Below are 15,155 nucleotides of genomic sequence, written 5' to 3'. Positions count from 1 at the left end.
CCTAAGAATCATGTGGGACTCTATCAAGAAGAATAACTTGCATGTGATTGGAGTTCCAGAACACAGAGGGATAACAGAAAATACAGAGAGAATAGTTGAAGATCTGTTGGCAGAAAACTTCCTTGACATCATGAAAGATGAAAGGATATCTATCCAAGATGCTCATCGAACCCCATATAAGATTGATCCAAAAAGAAAATCACCAAGACATATTATCATCAAACTTGCCAAAACCAAAGATAAAGAGAAAATTTTAAAAGCAGCCAGGGATAAAAGAAAGGTCTCCTACAAAGGGGAATCAATAAGAATAAGTTCAGACTACTCAGCACAAACCATGCAGTCAAGAAGGCAGTGGGATGACATATATAGAGCACTGAAGGAGAAAAACTGCCAGCCAAGGATCATATATCCAGCAAAACTCTCTCTCAAATATGAAGGTGAAATTAAAACATTTACAGATAAACACAAGCTTAGAGAATTTGCAAAAACCAAACCAAAGCTACAAGAAATACTAAAGGATACTGTTTGGTCAGAAAACCAGTAATATCAGATACCAGCACAACACAAGGTCACAGAACAAAACATCCTGATATCAACTCAAATAGGGAAATCACAAAAAACAAATTAAGATTAATTTTAAAAAGAAAAAAATGCTCAAAACAGGGAATCATTGAAGTCATTATGTAAAAGATCACAATAATCAAAAAGAGAGACTGAATACAGGAGGCATAGAACCACCATATGGAGAGAAAAACAAGGCGATATAGGACGATACAAGTTAGGTTTTTACTTAGAAAAATAGGGGTAAATATTAAGGTAACCACAAAGAGGCCTAACAATTCCATAACTCAAAATAAAAACTAAGAAAAACATAAAGACTCAGGAAACATAAATTCGACTACTATGAAAATGAGGAACACACAATTTACAAAGAAAAATGTCTCAGCACAAAAAAGTATGTGGAAAAATGAAATTGTCAACAACACACACAAAAAGGCATCAAAATGACAGCACTAAACACATGGTTATCTATAATTATGCTGAACGTAAATGGACTAAATGCACCAATAAAGAGACAGAGAGTCTCAGACTGGATAAAGAAACATGATCTGTCTATATGCTGCCTACAAGATACACACCTTAGATTTAGAGACACAAACAAACTAAAACTCAAAGGATGGAAAAAAATATATCAAGCAAACAGCAATCAAAAAAGAGCAGGAGTAGCAATATTAATTTCTGACAAAATAGACTTTCAAGTTAAATCCACCACAAAGGATAGAGAAGGACACTACATAATGATTAAAGGGACTATTGACCAGGAAGATAAAACCATATTAAATATTTATGCACCCAATGACAGGGCTGCAAGATACATAAAACAAACTTTAACAGAACTCAAAAGTGAGATAGACATCTCCACAGTTATAGTAGGAGACTTCAACACACCACTTTCAGAGAAGGATAGGACTTCCAATAAGAAGCTCAATAGAGACACGGAAGACCTAATTGCTACAATCAATCAACTTGACCTGATAGACTTATACAGAACACTCCACCCAACAGCTGCAAAGTATACTTTTTTTTCTAGTGCACACAGAACATTCTCTAAAATAGATCACATATTAGGTCATAAAACAAAACTCTGCAGAATCCAAAACATTGAAGTATTACAAAGCATCTTCTCAGACCACAAGGCCATAAAAGTGGAAATCAATAACAGAAAAATCAGGAAAAAGAAATCAAATACTTGGAAACTGAACAATACCCTGCTCAGAAAAGACTGGGTGATAGAAGACATTAAGGAGGGAATAAAGAAATTCATAGAATGCAACGAGAATGAAAACACTTCCTATCAAAACCTCTGGGACACAGCAAAAGCAGTGCTCAGAGGTCAATTTATATCGATAAATGCACACATACATAAAGAAGAAAGAGCCAAAATCAGAGAACTGTCCCTACAACTTGAACAAATAGAAAGCGAGCAATAAAAGAATCCATCAGGCTCCAGAAGAAAACAAATAATAAAAATTAGAGCTGAACTAAATGAATTAGAGAACAGAAAAACAATTGAAAGAATTAACAAAGCCAAAAGCTGGTTCTTCGAAAAAATTAACAAAAGTGATAAACCATTGGCCAGAATGACTAAAGAAATATAGGAAAGGAAACAAATAACCCGAATAAGAAACGACATGGGCCACATCACAACAGACCCAACTGAAATTAAAAGAATCATATCAGATTCTTACGAAAAATTGTACTCTAACAAATTTGCAAACCTAGAAGAAATGGATGAATTCCTGGAAAAACACTACCTACCTAAACTAACACAATCAGAAGTGGAACAACTAAATAGACCCATAACAAAAAAAGAGATCGAAAAGGTAATCAAAAAACTCCCAACAAATAAAAGGCCTGGCCCTGATGGCTTCACTGCAGAGTTCTACCAAACTTTCAGAGAAGAGTTAACACCACTACTACTAAAGGTATTTCAAAGCATAGAAAATGGTGGAATACTACCTAACTCATTTTATGAAGCCACCATCTCCCTGATACCAAAACCAGGTAAAGACGCCACACAAAAAAGAAAATTACAGACCTATATCCCTCACGAACATAAATGCAAAAATCCTCAACAAAATTCTAGCCAATAGAATACAACATATCAAAAAAATAATTCACCACGACCAAGTGGGATTTATACCAGGTATGCAAGGTTGGTTTAATATTAGAAAAACCATTAATGTAATCCACCATATAAATAAAACAAAAGACAAAAACCACATGATCTTATCAATTGATGCAGAAAAGGCATTTGACAAAGTCCAACACCTATTTGTGATAAAAACTCTCAGCAAAATAGGAATTGAAGGAAAATTCCTCAACGTAATAAAGGGCATCTACAAAGCCAACAGCCGACATCATTCTAAGTGGAGAGAGCCTGAAAGCATTTCCCTTGAGAACGGGAACCAGACAAGGATGCCCTTTATCACCGCTCTTATTCAACATTGTGCTAGAGGTCCTAGCCAGAGCAATTAGGCTAGACAAAGAAATAAAGGATATTCGGATTGGCAAGGAAGAAGTAAAATTATCTCTATTTGCAGATGACATGATCTTCTACACAGAAAACCCTAAGGAATCCTCCAGAAAACTACTGAAACTAATAGGAGAGTTCAGCAGAGTCTCAGGTTATAATATAAACATACAAAAATCACTTGGATTCCTCTACATCAACAAAAAGAACATCGAAGAGGAAATTACCAAATCAATACCACTCACAGCAGCACCCAAGAAGATAAAATACTTAGGAATAAATCTTACCAAAGATGTAAAAGACGTATACAAAGAAAACTACAAAGTACTAGTGCAAGAAACTAAAAGGGACCTACATAAGTGGAAAAACATACCTTGCTCATGGATAGGAAGACTTAACATAGTAAAAATGTCTATTCTACCAAAAGCCATCTATACATACAATGCACTTCCGATCCAAATTCCAAAGACATTTTTTAATGTGATGGAGAAACAAATCACCGACTTCATATGGAAGGGAAAGAAGCCCCGGATAAGTAAAGCATTACTGAAAAAGAAGAAGAAAGTGGGAGGCCTCAGTCTACCTGATTTTAGAAAATATTACGCAGCCACAGTAGTCAAAACAGCCTGGTACTGGTACAACAACAGGCATTTAGACCAATAGAACAGAATTGAGGACCCAGATATAAATCCATCTGCATATGAGCAGCTGATATTTGACAAAGGCCCAGTATCAGTTAATTGGGGAAAATATAGTCTTTTTAACAAATGGTGCTGGCATAACTGAATATCCATTTGCAAAAAAAAGGAACAGGACCCGTACCTCACACCATGCACAAAAACTAACTCCAAGTGGATCAAAGACCTAAACATAAAGACTAAAATGATAAAGATCATGGAAGAAAAAATAGGGACAACCTTAGGAGCCTTAATACAAGGCATAAACAGAATACAAAACATTACCAAAAATGACGAAGAGAAACCAGATAACTGGGAGCTTCTAAAAATCAAACACCTATGCTCATCGAAAGACTTCATCAAAAGAGTAAAAAGACCACCTACAGACTGGGAAAGAATTTTCAGCTATGACATCTCCGACCGGTGCCTGATACCCAAAATCTATATGATCTTATTAAAACTCAACTACAAAAAGACAAACAACCCAATCAAAAAGCGGGCAAAGGATGTGAATACGCACTTCACTAAAGAAGATATTGAGGCAGCAAACAGATACATGAGAAAATGCTCTCGATCATTAGCCATTAGAGAAATGCAAATTAAAACTACAATGAGATTCCCTCTCACTCCAACAAGGCTGGCGTTAAACAAAAAAACACAAAATAATAAGTGTTGGAGAGGCTGCGGAGAGATTGGAACTCTTATACACTGCTGGTGGGAAGGTAAAATGGTACAACCACTTTGGAAATCCATCTGGCGTTATCTTAAACAGTTAGAAATAGAACTACCATACAACCCAGAAATCCCACTCTTCGGAATATAACCTAGAGAAATAAGAGCCTTTACACGAACAGATATATGCACACCCATGTTTATTGCAGCTCTGTTTACAATAGCAAAAGCTGGAAGCAACCAAAGTGTGCATTGATGGATGAATGGTTAAATAAATTGTGGTATATTCACACAATGGAATACTACGCATCAATAAAGAACAGTGATGAATCTGTGAAGCATTTCATAACATGGAGGAACCTGGAAGGCATTATGCTGAGTGAAATTAGTCAGATGCAAAAGGACAAATATTGTATAAGTCCACTATTATAAGATCTTGAGAAATAGTATAAACTGAGAAGAACACATTTTTTTGTGGTTACGAGAGGGGGGAGGGTGGGAGGGTGGGAGAGGATTATTTACTGATTAGTTAGTAGATAAGAACTACTTTAGGTGAAGGGAAGGACAATATTCAATACGGGGAAGGTCAGCTCAACTGGACTGGACCAAAAGCAAAGAAGTTTCCGGGATAAACTGAATGCTTCAAAGGTCAGCGGAGCAAGGGCAGGGGTTTGGGGACTATGGCTTAAGGGGACTTCTAAGTGAATTGGCAAAATAAATACTATTATGAAAACATTCTGCATCCCACTTTGAAGTGTGGCGTCTGGGGTCTTAAATGCTAACAAGCGGCCATCTAAGATGCATCAATTGGTCTCAACCCACCTGGATCAAAGGAGAATGAAGAATACCAAAGTCACACGATAACTATGATCCCAAGAGACAGAAAGGGCAACATGAACTAGGGACTTACACTATCCTGAGGCCAGAAGAACTAGATGGTGCCTGGCCACAACCGATGACTTCCCTGACAGGGAGCATAACAGAGAACCCCTGAGGGAGCAGGAGAACAGTGGGATGCAGACCCCAAATTCTCATAAAAAGACCAGACTTAATGGTCTGACTGATACTAGAAGAATCCCAGCAGTCATGGTCCCCAAATCTTCTGTTAGCCCAGGACAGGAACCATTCTTGAAGACAACTCATCAGACATGGAAGGGACTGGACAATGGGTTGGAGAGAGATGCTGATGAAGAGTGAGCTACGTGTATCAGGTGGACACTTGAGACTGTGTTGGCGTCTCCTGTCTGGAGGGGACATGGGAGGGTAGAGAGGGTTAGAAACGGGCAAAATGGTCACGAAAGGAGAGACTGGAAGGAGGGAGCGGGCTGACTCATTAGGGGGAGAGTAAATGGGAGTATGTAGTAAGATGCATATAAGCTTATATGTGACACTCTGACTTGATTTGTAAACTTTCACTTGTAGCACAATAAAAATTATATATAAAAAAATCATGGTTTGGGTCAGGCGCACCTTAGTGACATCTTTGCTTTTCAACACTTTAAAGATGTCCTTTGCAGCAGATTTGCCCAGTGCAATGTGTCTTTTGATTTCTTGACTGCTGCTTCCATGGGTGTTGATTGTGGATCCAAGTAAAATGAAATCCTTGACAACTTCAATCTTTTCTCTGTTTACCATGATGTTGCTCATTGGTCCAGTTGTGACGATTTTTCTTTTCTTTGTGTTCAGGCGTAATTCTTATGGAAGGCTGTGGTCTTTGATCTTTATCTGTGTTTCAAGTCCTCTTCACTTTCAGCAACCAAGGCTGTGTCATTTGTATAACGCAGGCTGTTAATGAGTCTTGCACCAATCCTAATGCCCCATTCTTCTTCATATAGTCTAGCTTCTGGGATAATTTGCTCAGTCTACAGATTGAATAGGTATGGTGAAATGATACAAACCTGACACACACCTTGCTGACTTTAAACCATGCAGTATCCCCTTGATCTGTCCAAATAACTGCCTCTTGATCTATGTACAGGTTTCTCACGAACACACTTGTGCTCAGTAGAAATAATGGGTCAAAAATAGTTTGATAGCTTCTAATTAAACAAGAGTTGCCAGAGCAAGGCATTTAAAATTGACTTTTTTTTTGTATTAAGGACAGCTCCCTGTCAATGTTATATGGTGCACTTATTTTTTCTACTTTCTCATTGCATTCTAATTTTATTTATTTTTAATGCATAGGGATTTTAAGTTTATATGGATTCTATCCCCACTTTTGCACTGAAATTACTCTTACTAAAATTACCGACGACCTCTTGATTGTTATGTCCAACAGGGGTTTTTCAGGCTTTATCTTATTTGATCTATTCAATTACAAAAGAATAAGGCAATGTGGGCACAGTTTAGTAAAGCGTGAATGTGATCCTCATACCATCAATATTTAGTCTATATTGATTTGAAACATCTCTGCCAACTCTAAAGCAAAGCTTTCAAAGTTATTAAATTATAGACCAAATTAAGTGCTACTCAGAAAAATTTGTTTTGGGAAGAATACATATCATCAGGTGGAGGCCTTGGGCTACTCAGAAAATCCATCCTTGTTTTAGGGTTATAGAAAAAAGTCAAGTATAGCATGGACAAGACAGATGGATTAATAATGAGTGGGTCAGGCAGATTAGGAGGGCAAAAGGGATATCAGCAGGTCTTAAGAAACAGGATGAGAAACTACTGCATGAAATCCCCAGTAATTCTATTTGGGATCGTGAATGAAATTTTAAATTTTAATTGACTAATTTATTTTTTAATTCATGCATGCCAGTTTGCTTCTATGCACAAGTTAATATTAGTGACAAAAGAATTTACTAGGACAGTTTGGTGCGTGACCAAGAAAGATCAAATTCTTAGTTATATGTTGGAGAGGGAAACAAATACCTGTGGATTGGCAGTTGAGAAGCTAAAATTCAGTTTATATATGAGGAAAATCTTATTTGAGAGCAAAACTGATCCAATAAATGCAATGTTGTATTAATCCAATTAATGCAATGCTGGTTTTGATGTTTAGTTCATGTTATGAATTGACCCAAAATAAACTTTGAAGATATTACATGAAATATCATGAACTTAATTATGAAACACATATGCAGTATTTGAGAGATATAATTGAGAGGTTCATCAGACCCACAAAGAGGTTTATAAACAACCAGTTTTACGAGCTAAAGCAGGTCTGATTAAAACCTCTGTCCATTCTTTTGTAAAATGACTCTTGCTTTACTTCATTAAATTTTAGAAAGATAGAAAATAAGTGGAGCAGAAGAGACAAAAATGAAAGCAGAGCAAGTTGAGATGCAGGACAAGTAGCATGGTTTCGAATCACATTTCCTTCTATTACACTCAACAAATACTCACTGGTTCAGTCAGTCCCCGGGTTATGAACTAGACCAGTTTCTGAGTCTGCCTTTAAGTCAGAATTGTAGGTAAGTGGAAACAGGTGGAAAGGGTTCTTATTTAGCCTTACTTTAGTGCAAGAAAAGGCTCTAAGCCTTTTCACTGATTTAAAAGCCCCACATGCAGCAGGTGATGGTGATTGTGATGAAGAATTTCAATTGTTTCAAAGTGAGGGCAAATTCACGTAACATTAAAGGGCAAGGTGAAGTTGTCCTTAAGTTGGATGCTCACAACTGGGGACTGGCAAACAGCGGCTGTCTAGGAGCTAGGTCAAAAAATGTGGAAAGTACTCATTTGTTTGGCTAGGATGATCAAGATACAATTATGACCAATGTATGTGAAACAAGGGGAATTATTCAATGATACTTTTATGTTTTCTAGGGTCAATACAACATAAAGTGGTTTAAAAATATTCCCAAATGAATAAATTCATAATCACTTATTGTTGTTAGGTACCGTTGAGTAGATTATGACTCATAGCAACACCATGTGACAGAGTAGAACTGCCCCATAGGTTCTTCTAGGCTATAATCTTTACAGAGGCAGATTGCCCAGTCTTTCTCCTGCAGTCACTGGGTAGGTTTGAACCACCAACCTTTTGGTTATCAGCCAAGTACTCAAGTGTTGCACCACCCAACCCAAACCACTGATTCTGACTCATAGCAACCCTATAGGGATCCTAAATAACTGCTTAGCATATTTGTATTACCTTGTCTCTTAAGGCTACATTTTTAAAAGTCTTATTCTTTCCTCTTTAACTGTTCTTACCGCCACCTGTCTCATTTTGTCATACTGTGGTGGCTTGCCTGTTGCTGTTGTGCTGGAAGATATGACACTGGTATTTCCAATGCCAACAGGGTCACCCATGGTGAACAGGTTTCAGCAGAGCTTCTAGACTAAGACAGATTAAGAAGAAATGCCTGATGATCTACTTCTGAAAATTAGCCAGTGAAAATCTTATTGATCACAACAGAACATGGTCTAACTCCCTTGCTTTGACCACATCATCAGGAAGGATCAATTGCCAGAGGAAGGCATCACTTTGGTAAAGTAGAGGGTCAGTGAGGGTGAGGGAAATCTTTGGTGAGAAGGACTGAAACAATAGCTGCAATGATGGATTGGACATGCTGGAACTCCAGTGATGGACTGGGCAATCTTTTGTTCAATTGTACGTAAAATAAGGTCATCATGACTTGACTTGACTCGATGGTAACTATCAACTTCAACTTTTCTTAGGCTAAAGGAAAATGTTTTTGTACATCTTTTGACCAATGTCCATTCTTCTAGTAAAATTAAGGTTGATTATGAGTTAAAGTTTTATCTATATTCCAAGTCTAATATAACGCTATTTATAATTTGCTAAACTGGGGTTTCTCTTTTTTCGATACTTTAATATTTTCTCTTCGTTGAGGAATTCATTCTCCTGTGGTTATTTAGCAGACAATATAGTGACTCCCTTAACAGATTCATTTATTTCACTTGTCATATCTTCAGATTCAACATTATTGAGTCTAATGTTTGAGTATAACTATTTTCTGAAATAATTGAAAATAAAAATATCTTGATTTGTTTGAGAAGGGAAACATGCTCCTATTTTTGTCTATATTTGGAAAATCACCTGTTGTGGTTACTGAAAGCTAAGGACATAGGAAAGAAACTTACATGGAAACACACTCAGGATCAAGTTTTTCAAACTGTATTAACTTCCTTTCAAATCATATAAACGTACATTAATAGACATTCACACACATACGTTTTCAGTTGTTTTTCCACCAATTGAAAATAGGCTGCAGCATTCTGAGTCCTGTTTGCAAGTATCTTTGATATTAAGATGATAAGAATAGAATTCAAAGTTTGAAATATCAACTTTAACAATCAGAAAGTGGTATTACTGGAGTTTACATGATGTTTCTCTGATAGACAAATGCTTGTTTCAATATGATCTGTTTCAAAAAGTAGATCTCTCACTTCCAGCCATTACCTGTGAGTGTACAAGTGTCATGGATTGAATCATGTCCTCCAAAAATATCTGTCAACTTGGCTAGGCCACGATTCCCAGTATTGTGTGATTTTTGGCCATTTTGTCATCTGATATGATTTTCCTATGTATTGTAAATCTTATCTTCTGTGATGTTAATGAGATGGGATTAGTGGCAGTTATGTTAATGAGGCAGGACTCAATCTACAAGATTAGATTGTGTCTTAAGCAAATCTATTTTGAGATATAAAAGAGAGAAACTAAGCAGAGGGACATGGGGACCTCATACCACCAAGAAACTAGAGCCAAGAGAATAGTATATCCTTTGGATACAGGGTCCCTGTGCTGAGAAGCTCCTTGATCAGGGGAAGATTGATGACAAGGACCTTCCCCCAGAGCTGACAGAGAGAGAAAGGCTTCCTCTGGAGCTGGCACCCTGAATTTTGACTTCTAGCCTAGACTATGAGAGAATAAATTTCTCTTAGTTAAAGCCATCCACTTGTGGTATTTCTGTTATAGTAGCACTAGATAACTAAGACACCAAGGTATCAAGTTCTGGGAATACCATAGATGGAACCTTGTAGGGAGAAGTGGCAGTGATGTCATAGACCCCTGTGGGAAACTTCTAGAAGTGATAATTAGTTGTCACAGAGGCTAAACAAGAAAGATGCTTACTGAGTAAGGTGGGATCCAACAAGAGTGTAGTACAGAATGCAATAGTTTATAAATTTCATTTTTTTCTGTGGGAGCTCAACAGACAACATTTAACGAAGGAAGGCAAAGGCTTAACCACCTAGTACTTTCATAATTCTTGATGATTAATTACTTGAAGATTAACAAAATTATAAGTCACCATTTTTAGACATGGAAGAAAATGATGAACCTGATCAGCCCATCTCAGCAGGGAGACAAGAAATTCGAAAGAGAAGACGACCCAGCCAACCAATGGTAGACAAATCCCAGCAGACTGAATCAACAGACAAAAAGAAATACATGACCATACCACAGTCATCTGGCCCCAAAGCTACCCATAGCATTGGTAATATTCCTGGAAGCAAAGTCAGCTACTCTGCCAAAGAATATGAATCCCTTAGAGTATCTTCTCAACTTCAGCAGACTTGGACAAAGAGAAAACGTGGACAGGAAATGACTGATAAATCTCTTCAGACAGATACCATCAAAGAAGAGAAAAAAGAAGAAATCAAGTCAGCTGGTGAAACAGTGGTGCCTGAAGTAATATCACCTAATATTGGAGAAACAGCCCCTGAATTGCCAGAGAGAGTTCACGAAGTAGAAATTCCACCAAGCAGACACTCAGTCCAACTCAAAATAGACAGATCTCAGCAGACCAGTTGTACTGGAGACTGGACCATGATGAACGTTCCTCATGTAGAAATGGTGGACAAGGGACAGCAGACATATTTTAGTGAATCAGAAATGGTGGTAATTTACAAGCCTGATGGTTCTTTTACAGAATCAAAGGAAGGTGCCCAGAAACGTAAATCCTCAGGGAAGATTTTTGTCAGTGAACGTGCAGAATTTCAACCAGCAACAAGTAGCAAAGAAGAAATTAGGCAGAAAATTATCAGCAAAACTTCATTTAGTCAGCCAAACCAAAAAGGTACTTCAGTACTGATTTCAGAAAATGAACCTAGGAGTGAGGCAACTGTAATTGTTGGAGGAGAGGGTCCTTTTGTTAAAGAAGGGGCATCTGTTGAAATAAAGCCTCCCTCAACAGAAAAAGTCCTGGCTGAAGTACAGCCTCTCGCTGCAGAAGAAACCTCTGCTGGAATCCAGCTACCACCAACAGAGGAGTTTCCTGTTGGAATACAGCCTCTAGCAACTGAAGAAGTCCCTGTTGAAGTACAGCCTATACCAGCTGAGGAGGCTCCTGTAGAAGAAGCTCTTGCTGAACTTCTGCCTCCATCAGCTGATGAAGCCACTGTAGAAGTACAGCTGCTACAGGCTGAAGAGGCTACTGCAGAAGAGGTTGCTGCTAAAGTAGAGCCCGTCCCTGCTAAAGAGGCCTCTGTTGAACTTCAGCCTCCACCAGCTGAAGAGGCCCCAGCTGAACTTCAGTCTCCATCAGGTAAGAAAACTCCTGCAGATGAGGCCCCTGCTAAAGTAGAGTCTACCCCAGCTGAAGAAACTCCTGTTGAAGTACAGCTTCTACCAGGTGAAGAGACTCCTGCTAAAGAAGAGACTACGCTTGCTGAAGAGGGACCTGTAGAAGTACAGTCTTCACCAGCAGAAGAAGCTCCTGAAGAAGAGGCAGCTACTAAAGTAGAGCCTACCCTTGCTGAAGATACCCTTGTCAAACTTCAGCCTTCACCTGTTGAAGAGCAGCTTCCACCAATTGAAGAGGCCACTGTAGAAGAGGCATCTGCTGAAGTTCAGGCTCTGCCAGCTGAAGAGTATCCTTCAGAAGAAACTCCTGCTGAGCTTCAGCCTACACCACCTGAAGAGGCTCCTGTAGAAGAGTCTCCTGCTGAAGTTCAGTCTCCACCAGCTGAGAAGGTCCCTGCAGAAGAGTCTCCTGCTGAAGTTCAATCTCCACCAGCTGAGGAGGTCCCTGCAGAAGAGTCTCCTGCTGAAGTTCAATCTCCACCAGCTGAGGAGGCCCCTGCAGAAGAGTCTCCTGCTGAAGTTCAAACTCCACCAGCTGAGGAGGTCCCTGCAGAAGAGTCTCCTGCTGAAGTTCAATCTCCACCAGCTGAGGAGACCCCTGCAGAAGAGTCTCCTGCTGAAGTTCAATCTCCACCAGCTGAGGAGACCCCTGCAGAAGAGTCTCCTGCTGAAGTTCAATCTCCACCAGCTGAGGAGGCCCCTGCAGAAGAGTCTCCTGCTGAAGTTCAATCTCCACCAGCTGAGGAGGCCCCTGCAGAAGAGTCTCCTGCTGAAGTTCAATCTCCACCAGCTGAGGAGGCCCCTGCAGATGAGTCTCCTGCTGAAGTTCAATCTCCACCAGCTGAAGAGGCACTTGCAGAAGAGTCCCCTGCTGAAGTTCAGCCTCCGTCACCTGAGGAGACTCCTGCAGAAGAGGCCTCTGCAAAAATAGAGCTTACTCTGACTGAAGAAGCCCCAGTTGAAGTACAGTCTCCACTAGCTAAAGAAGCTCCTGTAGAAGAGGCTCTTGCTGAACATCAGCCTGCAGCAGCTGATCAGACTCCTGAAGAAAAGGTTTCTGCTGAAGTTCAGCCTCCATTAGGTGAGGAGGCTCCTGCTGAACTTCAGTCTCCACCGCCTGAGGAGGCTCCTGCAGAAAAGGTCCCTGCTGAAGTTCAGCCTGTACCAGCTGAGGAGGCTCCTGCCGAAGAGGCCCCTGATGACGTTCAGCCTCCACCAGCTGAGGAGGCTCCTGCAGAAGGGGCCCCTGCTGAAGAGGCCCCTGCTGAAGTTCAGCCTGTACCAGCTGAGGAGGTTACTGCAGAAGAGGCCCCTGATGAAGTTCAGCCTCCACCAGCTGAGGAGGCTCCTGCGGAAGAGGCCCCTGATGAAGTTCAGGCTCCACCAGCCGAGGAGGCTCCTGCAGAAGAGGCCCCTGATGAAGTTCAGCCTCTACCAGCTGAAGAGGTATCTGCAGAAGAAACCCCTGCTGAGTTTCAACCTCCATCAGGTGTGGAAGCCCTGGCTGAATCTCAACCACCACGAGCTGAAGACGATTCTGTAGAGGAGGCCCCTGATGAAGTTCAGCCTTTACTAGCTGAGGAGGTACTTGTAGAAGAGGCCCATGATGAAGTTCATTTCTCAAGAGTTGAGAAGACCCCTGAAGAAGAGGCCCCTGCTAAACTTCAACCTCCACCAGCTGAGGAGACACCTGAAAAAGTGGCCCCTGCTGAAGTTATGCCTCTATTAGCTGAGGAGGCCCCTGAAGAAGAGGCTCCTGCTGAAGTTCAGTCTCCACTAGGTGAGGAAACTTTTGAAGAAGTCCCTGCTGAAGTTCAACCCCTACGAGTGGTGGAGCCCCCTGCAGAAGAAATTTCTGCTGAATTTCAGCCTCTACGAACTGAAGAAGTTATTTCAGAAAAGGTTCTTGATGATGAACAGCCTGTACTAGCTGAGAAGGACCCTATTGAAGAATTCCTTATAGAAGAGACCACTGCAGAACATCACCCTCCACCACGTGTAAAAACCCCCACCAAAGAGACTTTTGTAGAGAAAGTGCCTACCGAATTATCACTTCTCCAGGCAGCAGATGTTCCAGTGGTAAAATTAGAGTCACTTGTTCTGGAAGGGATTTCTGAAGATGAAGAAGCTTCTGTTGTAGACCCTGAATCTTCAGGACTGAACCCTGTTCCTGAAGATATGCCTGATAGGGAAGGGAACAGTTCTACTATTGAAATAGAGGGTACCATCCGTATAGAAATAAAATAAGGACCTCTTCCACAGCCATAGGCAGATCTTAACTAAGCTAGCAGCCAGATGCTAGTGGGTTCTGGATATACATACTTTAGGAAGGGTAGGCATTGGAAGTAGCTTCGTGAATAGGGAAATGAAAGAAAACACCAAGACCGAGCACAGATTGGAAAATGAATAAAAACGGTAGCAGTTTAAGATTTCTTCTGTTATTATCATTAAAATTTATAGTGTGTAAAATTCCTGGGTTCTGGGTAAAATACCCATTTAGAAATGAAATAAGCTTATGATTGAAATCATTACTTAAAATATCCTTTCTACAGTAAACCCCTCTTGACAAGAGTGGAGTATATTCTACAGTGTACTCTTGAGTTTTAGTTGCACATCTAAAGTTATGCAGTTTTCTTATAATTCATTGTATCTCTATTCTCTTTCCATCTGATTCCTTCTGTTGTCTGTATTTATTTCCTGATTTCAGTCCAACTTCTCTTTCCTATTCTCTTGCATATTTTACTTTTCAATGGGTGGACAGGGAAATTCATTTCTTTTGTAATGAAATCAAGATGGCCATAATGAACTATTGAAGAAACTGGGTGGAAATACAAAGAAAAATAGACTTGTATATTCATACTTACATATTCCGGAGGGGACATTTCTGTTTAGTTTTGATATGTCCTTTGAAAGTTTGGTTTATGTTTTGTGCACTCTGAACTTGTGACGAAGAAAAGCTTAGAATGAACTTAAAGCACTTTGATATAAACTATTGAAGTTGTTAAAGAGTAATTATGAATATTAAGGTCTACCGGTTATTAAAAGAAAGGCACTCTGGTGATGCAATGGTTAAGCACTCAGCTGCTAACCGAAAGATTGTCAGTTAGAACACACCCAGAAGTTCTGCAGGAGAAGACCTGGCAATCTGCTTCCATAAAGATTACAGCCTAGAAAACCCTGTGGGGCAGTTCTACTGCGTCACATGGGGTTGCTATGAGTCAGAATCAACTCAGTGACACCCAACAGCAATAACGTGGTTATGGAAACTTTGGGGACAATA

At 39.8% G+C, this 15,155-nt stretch overlaps 1 protein-coding gene across 1 annotated transcript; it reads left to right on the top strand.

Annotated features, from left to right (window-relative positions):
* The first annotated feature begins 10,606 nt into the window (after nt 1-10,606).
* Nucleotides 10,607-14,122, top strand: FSCB (fibrous sheath CABYR binding protein). Its single transcript, XM_064291852.1, has 5 exons — nt 10,607-11,369; nt 11,613-11,908; nt 11,951-12,751; nt 12,962-13,321; nt 13,613-14,122. Exons 1-5 carry the CDS (start codon nt 10,613-10,615, stop codon nt 14,120-14,122), a joined length of 2,724 nt encoding a protein of 907 aa, XP_064147922.1. The 5' UTR covers nt 10,607-10,612.
* The last annotated feature ends 1,033 nt before the right edge of the window (nt 14,123-15,155 follow it).

Source organism: Loxodonta africana, chromosome 10, assembly GCF_030014295.1.
Source record: "Loxodonta africana isolate mLoxAfr1 chromosome 10, mLoxAfr1.hap2, whole genome shotgun sequence".
NCBI lineage: Eukaryota > Metazoa > Chordata > Mammalia > Proboscidea > Elephantidae > Loxodonta > Loxodonta africana.
Note: the sequence above shows the minus strand (reverse complement) of the source record. Positions and strands in the feature narration are given on the sequence as shown.

Coding starts and splice junctions, on each gene's coding strand:
- FSCB (XM_064291852.1), top strand. CDS start 10,613: ATGGAAGAAAATGATGAACCTGATCAGCCCATCTCAGCAGGGAGACAA. Junction 11,909..11,950: donor CTGAAGAAACTCCTGTTGAA/GTACAGCTTCTA, acceptor GCTAAAGAAGAG/ACTACGCTTGCTGAAGAGGG. Junction 12,752..12,961: donor CAGAAGAGTCCCCTGCTGAA/GTTCAGCCTCCG, acceptor CCATTAGGTGAG/GAGGCTCCTGCTGAACTTCA.